Source organism: Urocitellus parryii, chromosome 9 (genome assembly GCF_045843805.1).
Source record: "Urocitellus parryii isolate mUroPar1 chromosome 9, mUroPar1.hap1, whole genome shotgun sequence".
NCBI lineage: Eukaryota > Metazoa > Chordata > Mammalia > Rodentia > Sciuridae > Urocitellus > Urocitellus parryii.
The window spans coordinates 107,480,077-107,491,469 of record NC_135539.1 but is presented as its reverse complement, the minus strand read 5'-3'; the positions used below and the strand labels follow the sequence as shown (position 1 = coordinate 107,491,469).

The 11,393-nt window shown below is 40.9% G+C and overlaps 1 protein-coding gene across 7 annotated transcripts in view; it reads left to right on the top strand.

The window, feature by feature from the left end:
- Window positions 1-2,843: 2,843 nt before the first annotated feature.
- Window positions 2,844-11,393, top strand: part of Rcor3 (REST corepressor 3) — a 45,143-nt gene continuing 36,593 nt past the window's right edge. For 3 of the 7 annotated variants that reach the window (XM_026387363.1, XM_026387361.2, XM_026387364.1), the window contains exons 1-3: window positions 2,844-3,259; window positions 3,656-3,712; window positions 10,353-10,430. In XM_026387363.1, coding sequence (XP_026243148.1) covers window positions 3,094-3,259; window positions 3,656-3,712; window positions 10,353-10,430 — 301 coding nt within the window. In that variant the 5' untranslated portion in view covers window positions 2,844-3,093. Of the gene's footprint in view, window positions 3,260-3,655; window positions 3,713-10,348; window positions 10,431-10,673; window positions 10,983-11,393 lie in introns of those variants that run through there. The other 4 variants (XM_026387362.2, XM_026387365.2, XM_077802999.1 and 1 more) reach the window with 3 other exon arrangements.

The following is an 11,393-nucleotide window of genomic DNA, read 5'->3' as shown; positions in this document are numbered from 1 at the left end:
TTATATTGTCCTTTATGTGAGAAGTAGGGTCAATTTTGAGACGCACATATAACAATGACAATGTAAAGATCAAAACAGAGTTGGAATGATGTGACTTCAAGCCAAGATAAGCCAGGAGACACCAGAAACTAGAAAAGGCAAGGAGTAGCTTCACCCCTAGAGCCTCTGGAGGGATAACAGCCCTTTGAATACAGACTTGGGGGCTCTGGCACTGGGAGAGGATAAGTCTGCTTTAAATTACCAAGTTTAGGGTAATTTGTTACAGCAGGAAATGAATAGAGTAGACATTTGATATTTTTATTGTACTTGCATGCAGTATCACTTTTTTTAAAAAAATCATTTTCTAATTGTTTAGTGCTACATATTTTTGTTACTGTATCCAGCAACTTATTAAATTCACTTACTACTAACAGTTTGTAGATTATGTGTGAAAATGATAGACTATCATGTTTTCTCCAAAATAAAAAAAAAAAAGACGTAAATCTTTTCAATTTTTACTTGCCTTTTTATTTTTATTTTTTGCAACTGCTGGGATGTTCAGTACAATAATGATACACTTTTGATTCTAGAACTAAGAGATAGTAATAGCTGTTCCAAATTTAAAATAAGAAATTGTGAAAAATTAAACACAGACACACACATATGTATCCCAGAAAACAAACTAGTCAAAAATAAACAACAATCTTCTACTTAACAAACCCAAAGAACTTTTCCTAAACCTTTCTTCTGACCTTGTATCACTGGACATTGCTTATTAACCCAATTCTCAAAACTTCTTTCTTCCTTGCTCAGCTGCTTTTCTTCTTCTAACCCTTCTCAAAATTGGCATTCCCAAGACTTTCTCTCTAGAACTTTTTTCCCTGTCCTTGTCAACTCTCCAGAAATCATTTTAAGGCCCATTGTTAATTCTTCAAACTCAGGCCAAGTTCAGGTACTTTCCTTTTCTTCAGGAGCAAAACATTCCTTTCTCAGGTCCCCCCCCCCCCCCCAGAGGAATGTAGTCTTCTCTGCTCTGCCCTATTTGCTGTACTCCGGTAGAATCTTTTCACTTCAAAGGTTTTACTAATAAACATGAAATCAAGTCACAAAGATCCCAAATCTTCGTGTTTTGGTTCCTGAACTACATGTAGATTCCTTTTTTGTAGAAAAGTGCAGAGTTGGAGTGTTAAGAAAGCTGGCTGCTTAGAGGACTCAGGGGCATTTATCTTGGTGAACTTCCTAAGTTCAGGATCTAGCTTTGTGAGGACCAAAGGAGCTGAGTCATGTTGATTAGAAGCTCTTCTATAAAAACTCAAATACCAATATATTAATTTACAATGAAAAACATAACCATCAAAGGAAATGGCTATTCACTTCATCTGACCAGGACATTCTCTCCTTGTAGAAAACCGTATTGGCACTTAAAATATTATTCAGAACTGTATTTGTTGAGAAAAGAAACAGAATTAATGGTTTAGTTGTATGATTCAAATGTTTGATGTAATCCTATCAACTTGGATAGAGAGGAGACTATCTTCACTATCAGAACCAGAGGTTCTATACTGGGTAGGATGCATTGTCCTTTAGACAGGGTCCATCAGATATTTGCTTCCCAGGGTTTTCTTGGCTCAATTCCTGATTAGATATGTTATGTCAGTAAAAGCTTGTTCTGACCAGAAACTCATTTCTGGTTTCATCCAGACAATCTTTATTTTCAAGTGTTTGTAAACTATTTCACTGGTACTCCTAAATATTGCTCGGCATACATCTGCATATTACACACAGTAAGTCCTCACTTGTACTCAAAAGAGAGACTATCATGAATAGCCCCTGATGCCACACAGCCTGGCAAACAGCAGACACTCTCAACTCTGGTGAAGGAATAAATGCAGCTGAGAAAAGCATTACAAAGCACCTCTCCTTCCAGGCTGGAAACTCTGCCAGAATGCAGCTCTTGCCTCACCTCTACTTGAGGACTCTGCCTGCCCACGGATCTGCTCCAAGCTACCACCATAGGACAGGGCGGACAGAGAAAGGGCCAACTGGGAAAGGACTTCGTCTAAATTTTATTTTCCGACTCTCGGCGTTTATCCCTCAACTACTAAAGAGAGATTAAATAGAACAGAGTGATGGGTAGCGGAAGATAGAGTGAACGTGTCCCCTCTCCCCATGCGGGAGGGTTTTAGCAAAACACAGCTGCATTCTCAGCCTCGAGAAACTCATCTTGCCACCCTCAGTCTCCCTCGGGTATTGGGCCCCAGTTCAGAGATCCAGGGGGAAAAAAATATGTAGCTCCAGGTCGCTATGGCCGAAACTACTTGCTGGCTGGGCCATGGCGGACTCAAGGCCGCCACACTAGACCTCGCGACTGCATGACGGGCAGGCGCGCGCCGCCAGCTTGTCGCTGCCGGAGGACCGCGGGAGCCGAGCAGCCGGCAGCGGCAGTACCTTGGGAGTACCGCGCTCCCGCCGGGGTCTGGCGGATCGCCTGACCTGCGGCTGCACACCAGACCGGAGGCCGCTCCCCCCCGACTAGGGCGGTCGGGTCTAGCCGGACTTTCTCAGGCTGACCGCGTTCCTTCCGCCCTGAGAGGGCAAAGAGTCCCGCTCCCTTGCGAGCACCTCTCGCCCGCGCTCCCGAGCGCCCCCTAGGAAGGACGCCGAGTGGCGGCTGCGTCTCTACGGCGGTCTTCCGAGCGCACGATGGGGGTGGCCGGGCCCGGCCCGGGCGGCGAGCGGGGCTTCCCCGCCCCTCCCCCTTCACTCTGCTCCCCTCCCCCTCTGGCGGCCGGAACCTCCCTGCGGGGCGGAGTGATACCGGCGGCGGCGTAGAGCGCGGCGCGGCCGTGAGGGGCGCCCGGGACTGCGCGGGGCGGGCGGCGGCGGCGGAGGGAGGAGGGGAGAGAGGCGGGGCCGGGGCGGGTTGTTGTGAGGCGACTGCGCTACTGCCGGACCGGGGCGGTTATGGCGGCTCCATATTAACACCCTCCTCCTCCGCCGCCGCCGTCTCCTCCTCCTCCTCCTCCTCCCCCTCCGCCCGCGCTCGTAAGCCATCTCCCCCTTCACCCTGACGCCTACCTCTTCCCCACACCTTTCCCCCTCCCCTCTTCTACCATGCCCGGCATGATGGAGAAAGGGCCCGAGTTACTGGGGAAGAACCGATCGGCCAACGGCAGCGCCAAAAGCCCGGCGGGCGGCGGCAGCGGCGCCTCCTCCACCAACGGCGGGCTGCACTACTCGGAGCCCGAGAGCGGCTGCAGCAGCGACGACGAGCACGGTGGTAGCCTCGAACTCCTCCCCGCCAGCCCGCCTGCCCCCCTCCTCCCTCCTCCCCTCCCCCAGCCCCCTCCCCTCGCCGCGCTCCCGCCCTCCCTCCCCTCGGAGCCCGGGCGCTGCGGTAGCCTCGAACTCCCGGTGCAGTGCAGCAGCACCCCGCGACCCCCGTCCCTCCGCCCTCGACCAATCCTCCGCCCTCGCCCCCCCCCAGCTCCCCGCCCCCCATCCGCTGCCATCTCCCGGACTGCCCCGAGTTAATATCTTCCCATCCACCGCCGCTTCTGTCCTTCCTCCAGCAATTTTTATTTTTTTATTAAGTGTCTCTTAATTTTTATTTTTTTCTTCTTTTTTCATTTTTATTTTATTTTTTATTTTTTTATTTTTTGGCATTGCTTTGCAGATGTTGGGATGAGAGTCGGAGCTGAATACCAAGCTCGGATCCCTGAATTTGATCCAGGTAGATATATTTGCTTAAGGAAAATCTCGTCTCCCCTTTTCTGGGCTTGGTTTGGGGGGCCGGGGTAGGGGTCCGGGTGTGGGGCTTGGGAGGGTTGTGGGGCTGGGTTGGGCTGGGCAGGGCAAGGCAAGGCATCTCTGGCGGAGAGGCTGACAGGCTTGGCCGGGCAGTGACACAGGGCGTGTGGGCAGATGTGTGCATTGCAAGGTTAACATGGTTTCCTTTGGAGACCACTTGCCCGCTGATGGCATCGCCTTTCTGCCCCCGCAGCACGAAGCTGGGTTCGGGGTGAGTGGAGTCGGAGGAGTCCGAGGCCGGGGAAGCAGGGACTGCGGAGCCGGGGGCTGGAGGAGAGAGGGCGTACGGGCTACGTGTAGACGAGCCTGCAAATGTCAGTTGCCACCTAACCGGCCCCCGGGAACCCCTGGCCGAGCTCTGCAAGGACAGGCTGTGAAGGCCTGGGCGCCTGTCACCCGCCCAAGCCAAGGGCAAGCCCTGCCGGCCCCCTTGCAGCCGGGATTGTCTCTTTTCTTTCTTTTTGGCTAGGTGGTGTGGCTTTGGCCGCTGCATCTCTGCGGAGTGTTGAAGCCGCGGAGGAAAAGGGGTGGGGGAAGGGAGTGGGGAGACGCCAGCGGCACACCTCGCTCTCCAGCCAGCCCTAGGAAGTCAGACCACAGGACAGTGGCTGCAGCTGCCAAGGAGACATTTTCTCCCCGAGCAGCCAGGTTCCAGCGTCCTCTGCCAACCCAGCTTGCGGGCTCCCAGTCTACTTTTCTCCAAACAGGCTCCCTCGTGGTCACGGGATTTCAGGCTGCTCGGGGATTGGGCGAGAGTTCCGCATATGGAGGCGCCCTTGCTGGAGCCTCTCAGGAGTGGAGCGCGTTTTCTCCTCCCTACCCCGCCCAGACTCTCTTCAGTTCAGGCTTTAGACAGGCTTAGAAAAACCCACTCCCCTTTTTTCTTAGTTGTTCATTTTTTGCCCAGTGCCCATTCATATCAACGTCGTGTCTGACTCTTGAATTATGTTAGATGTTAATAGTGCTTACTTGAATTTTTTAGAGGGTACAGCATGTTTATTTAATTATTAGAGGGGGATGGATGTGTTCGTTTTCTTCCTCCCTGTTAGAACAGTGCAAAATTATATTTACCAACCATTTGAACAGTTTAGGTAGCAGCTTTTCTCCCATGGGAAGAGGATAAAATAAAATAATCAGTGTTAAAAGATTGTCCAGACAGTCTCTTTTCCAGTAGGTGAAAACAATGTTAGAAGAGTGCTCACAAGATCCGGGTCGAAATGACATGACTGTTAGTTTATTTTATGCAAAGGCTATCAGTATGTGTACTGGTGGGTTTCAAGTATTCTTAAACATTTTTGTGAAACTAATTTTCCTATTCGTGTAACTAGTAGGTGAATGGCACTTGAACATCACCGTGTACCTCAGGGTTTAGCTTGACATTTAGAAAAAGCATACCTTGGCTTTAGGATAATTTACCTACTCTTGTTTTTGAGCTCTGAGCAAGTCATTGGCCTTCCTGAATCTGTTTGCCAAACTATTTTATGGTATTCTTGCCAGGATTAAATGATGGGGCATATGGCTCTTCTTATTCAGTAGATTAAATTTCATAATTATGAGAAACTATTCTCAGTATATTTACACCTTTTTACTTGGAACTTTCATTAGTACACTGTGCTTCTCTTGATATGATAAAGTTATTTCCAAATTAGAACTTAGCAGCCAGAATTATTTCATAAGTTAATAAGCATATCTTTTTGTCCCATTAGGTCAATGTGAGTAAACATTTGTTTCCTGTACAGGTTAATTAGGGGTTTTGTGTTTAAGAACCAGACATCATACTGAAGTGAACTTATACTGTAAAGCGTTTTTTAAAAATAATAAACCATGGAATGAATTTCAAAATTTAAAGAATAATTCATTAAAACAAAATATTGTTTAGGTGGTTTGACATGATGACTATTTGGACTAACCAACTTAATTGAATATACTTTGCTTATTTTGAACATAAGTAGAATAATCTCCAGTCCAAGCATGTAATTAAAAACAATTACCATTTAGCCTTAGATAGGCTTTTCTGTTCTGACCGTAGGTCAGTTCTGCCAACTAATTGTATATTATCAATTTGTAGACATTTTTTAAACATTAATATGTGAGTGTGTGTGTGTATTATATATACATTTTTTTTTAGTTGTCCACAGACTTTTATTTATATGTGGTGCTGAGAATTGAACCCAGGGCCTCACACATGCTAGGCTCCACCACTGAGCCACAACCCCAGCCCAGACATTGTTTTAGTAAGGAAATATACTTTTTGCTGCTCTGTTTTATTCTAAGTGTGGAACTATACTTCAGAGTTTTCATTTTATATTAATTCAAAATAATTAGATGAGAATTTGCATTTTGAAAAGATAATAATGGAAGAGATACTTATTAACTTATGACAGAAATTGAGAAGTAGCTACGCTATCCTTTTCTCCTACCATTCCATTCTGAGTATCTCATAAACCACTCAGCTCACCTTTGTGAAGATTATTCACCCATAACCCTAATAAGTCATCTGACAGAGAAAATTATTTAGGTACTGAAATTATTAAGATAAAATGTAGAAAAAATAAGAAGATTATTTGTGAAGGGTATTTTTATTGAAAGATATGATGGTTGTGATAGAAATTGAGCCCACACTGAATTTATCAATGATAAAAAATAGTTACTGATAAATTACTGATAAACTGATATGTAGATTTATGTTGGAAAACTAAAGTTAGGAGATCAAGGACACTTTCTCTTTCTTAAGGGATCATTGCTAATAATGTCTTTAAAATTTACAAACTAGATTTCTGATTATTTTTCAATCATTTACTAGTTCTTCTTTTTATTTAGTGGTCACTGACATCTTGGTTTTCCGTAGTGAATCTTAGCTCTGATCATATGCCATTAGTAAGGATGGTGATCTTAGGTGAACTATCTAACTTTTCTAGGCTTTAAATTTCTTATTCATAAAAGGGAGGTGTTAAGTGTATCACAAGATTAAGTGAAAATCAATGTATACACAATAGGAGTTTTCAAAATATTTTGCTTACATACCCATAAACATATTTTGGAGCAACAGATTCATATATTTTAAAGTTGACATCTCTTACTTGTAACTGAGTTTAAGTAATTGAAGAATGTAATCATTGGTATATTAAATGCATTCATTAAATACACTTTATTGATATGATCTTTCTTATCTCTTTTGTAAAATATATTGGTAGATTCCTTAAAGTCTGAAAGTTTTGTCTTTGAAATCATTTCCATGCATTTTCCCCACATAATTTTATCTTCCATAATATATTTGTATGCTTGGAAGTATTTTATTGATCACCTGCCCAACTTCTCTACTTCACAATATGTCCAACTTTTTTTCATAATATATATTCTTGTGAACATAAGATGCTACGTGAGTAGCTCTTCTGACTTGAAGTATTGCATCACTGATTAAAATTGTAGTAGTTATATCTCAAAGGAGGGTTTTGTTGACACCTTGTCTGGAACCCTTTAAGTTTTAAAATTCTGGTCGTTGTGTTCTTGTAATATTTGGAATGGAGAAGACATTTTTTGTTGTTGTTTTGTTTAAGAGAAGGGCATTTTTTAAAGAGGGATGACAGAACTAGAAGTAGCACATAGTAATTCCCCAATATCTGCAGGGATATGCAATAACTTAAGGTAGGCCTTAGCAAACTCAACAAATGTTTGTTTTTGTTTTTTTTTTCTTATTAAGTCAAGAACTTCCAACTTTCACTTAAAGTATTTTGTGACTTTCCTTTGGCATATTTGAATTGTCACTATTGCTATTCTTGCACTTTGGGGACATTGTTAAGTAAAATAAGAGTTACTTGAATACAAGGACTGCAGTACTACTACAGTTAATCCGATAACCAGGACAGCTGCCAAGTGGTAGTACGTACAGCATAGATATGTGGGACAAAGTGGAGTGATTACATCCCAGGGAGGACTGAGTGGGACTGGGTGAGATTTCATGATGCTGCCCAGGTTGGTGTGCAGTTTAAAACTTATGAATTGTGTATTTCTGAAAATTTTCTTAGTATTTTTGGATCACAGTTACCATGGGAAGTGAAACCTCAGATAAGGGGGGACTACGTTATGTAACATAATTGACAGATGAGTTGTCAGGCAGATTGTCTTGGGAAAGAAAACAAAGTTCAAAGTCTGAAAATTAATTCCCTTAAAATTTATTTATTCTTATGTATCCCTGGGAGTCTTTGCTGACCCCAATTTAAAGTTGGTATATCAAGTGTATTATTTAAAGCCTACTATATATAAATAGTAGAATTTTTAAAATATTCAGACTATCTCACTCTTCATTTTTTAAGTTGATTATTTAGTGTGTCTGTTCCATGATTTCCATCACAGTCCTTAATTTTAATGCCTTAAAGGAAATCTAAAAACTTAGATTTTTTTTACATATTTTGAAATTTGCTGTTGATAAGAAGTCTTAGCCTGTCAAATTGTATTATAGTTTCTTAGTTGATTGTTCCCAGTAGCCTCATAAATTACCAACTGTGTTTAAAAGAGATCCAAGTGACTTCAAAAAATTAAGCTTTTAAATGTTTTATTTAAATACTGCTTTAACAGTCTATTTTCAGAACTGACATGGCACTACATAGTCTTAAAATTATGGTAGCTTTCAATATAGGTTTTGGTTTGCTTTTAATATATTCAGAAGATAATATACTTCTAAGGCTTGATTACGTTGTTGGTGAATCAGGTTTGATTCTCACTATTTCTGAATGGGAAGATAGTATTTGGGTATGCTTTTAAATATTTTTACAGTTAAATTAAGCATTAAGCTTATTTATATCCTTTAAATATTTGTTTAGTGTAGTTTTTATACTAGAATGGGTAAAGCTTTATTGGATGCAAAGTTTTCTAAAACATAATTATTTTAATAGGACAAGTTACTCTATCTTTTATAGTAGGAAGAATAAGATGAGATGTTAGAAAAACAAAAAAGGTCATTTCAGTTATCAGTCTTATTTTCAAAGGATGGGCCATTTGAGTTATGTCCCCATGAGGTTTTACTTATTTATTTTAGGTAATGGTTGATGAGAAGAAGCCTTTCCAGGTTAAAGAAGGGAAGTTAAGTAAAAACTATCTTAAGTAAACATGCCAGTAATATTAAGTCTTCTATAATGCTTATCATGTGTCTAGCACTTACATTAATTCAGTTTTTGAACAACTCTATGAAGTAGGTAAGTACTCAACATTGCTATTTTTAGAGATGAGGAAAACTGAGGCTCAGACTGATTATGTGGATGTACCCAAGGAGACACAACTACCAAGTGTCAGAGCTAGGATTCAAATGCTGGGAGTCTGACTCTGATCCACTTGTGTAAACATCAGTTCTCTCTTGGACCTAGTTGACCCACATACAATTGAAAATGTTAGAGTCCAGGGTCAGGGAAACATTCTAAAATGCCTGATTAGGCATTTTCTGCTATCAGACAGAATTGCCCTCTACTCGTACCCCTTTTAACCCCTGTGTCAAAAGAACTATTAGTCCCCACAGTTTAGATGCCAGTTTCTATCAGGTCAAGCCCTTCATTACAATACTAGGAATTTGGGGGAAAACATGATTGATATTGTTCATGGGAAATTTTTTCTTTAAAAGTTCAACTTTTGTTTAATGAGATATAATTTACACTTTATGTAAGAGTGAGTTGCAAGAAATGTATTTAATTGTTAAGCATGATATGCTATTAAGACTTGAGACAATGTATTTCATTTTCTATTATATATGATTTAACTGATGTTATTGTTAAAATACATTATGCAAAAAGAATCAGTTCCATGTTAAAGGATTCAAGTTTAGGACATCGCTGGATTAGATTTTATTAAGTCAAGGCTTCTGACCAACATAGATAGAATTTCTGTTTTATTTCCATTGAATGGGTTGAATATTTTGCATTTGTATATGTAGGTATATTTATTTATTTATTGGTACCAGGGATTGAACTCAGGGGCACTTGAACACTGAGCCTCCTCCCCAGTCCTCTTTTGTATTTAATTTAGAGACAGGGTCTCATTGAGTTTCTTATTCTTAGGGCCTTACTTTTGCTGAGGTTGGCTTTGAACTCATGATCCTCCTGACTCAGTTCTTGAGCCACTGGGATTACTGGTGTGTGCCACCATGCCCAGCTTGCATTTATATTTTTACATGAGAGTCTGACAAAAGCAGACACTACTATTTAAAAAATTACAGCAATCTTGGTTGATTTAGAGTGGGGCAAAACAATACTTGAGGTATTCTCTCTACTTTAAAAATTCAGAATTCTTAGTGATGATTCCTAATATATGTAGTAATATGTAGAAGGTTGAATCAGATTCTGTTAGGAAATAGGAATATGTAATCTACTTCAGAAAGTCTTTTTAATTTAAGTTGGCTAAGCAACAGAATTTGCAAAATTTCCTATGTTATCATAAATGGATATTACTGTCTTTAAATGTATTTTTCTTCTCTTTGTTTTCCTATACTTTCTTTGTCCACCTTTGCAGGTAATGTTACACTTACTTTCAATGTAAATAAATTGCATAATATTCAAAGTAATTAATTTTTTCCCCAGGTGCTACAAAGTACACAGATAAAGACAATGGAGGGATGCTTGTATGGTCTCCATATCACAGTATCCCAGATGCCAAATGTAAGTTTTCTGAGATTGAACATTAAGGTTAACAGGGATCTATCAGCCAGTTCAAAATGCAACTTATGTTTGTTTTTGAGTCTTTTAGATTCTTATAAGAAAACAATTTTGTTGTTTGTTTTTTTTTTTTTTTTTAATGGAGGTTGTTATATTAGAATGTTTTTCCTTTTGAAAGATAGTGGGTTGATCATTTCAAGTTGTGTCAGGCCCATGAAGAATGAAAAACCTAGGATCTGATGGCATTGCTGCTTAAATCCTCAAGCAGGGGAGGGAGTTACTATATAGACCTCTGCACAGGCTTTTCCTCAGTATATGGAGCTGTAAAGAAATGCCTTCAAACTTCAAAGAGCCCACTATCATTACCATTTTAAAGAGGAAAGGGGAAAGAACTGACTTCAGCAGCCATCAGGTCATCTTTGTGCTCTCCATTTCTGGACGGAGACCTTCTGGATCATTGACCATGCACTTCTTGAATCATGGTGTGGCTTTAGACTTCAATGTGATGTAGCGGACCTGATCCTTTGCGGCACATCAGATATAGGAAACGTGCAGGTAACAACACTAAGATCCCGTCCCTCCATTCAGTTATCATTGAACTTATTAAATAACAACAGCAACAGCAACACTGAACAGACATTCTAGAAGTTATAAAATAGCTTGTCTTTTTAAAATATTTACTAACATCATAAAGATGTATCATGCTTTTAGTCTCAAGAAAATTAATGATGTCCTATGTATCATGTGCATAGTAAGTCTAATCATGCTTATTGATGCAATAAGAAAAATAAAAATTGAAAACTGAGTGTACTTTTGCATACCTGATAATTCTTCCTATTTAAGAACTCTAGAATACCAGCTAAAGGTCTAGCTGGTAATCTAGGAATATGTTCTTTTGTGGCATTCTTAATTGAAAACATGAAATTGTTCATTTGGTCTGGAGTTGTGTACTCAGAATTTGAAAGA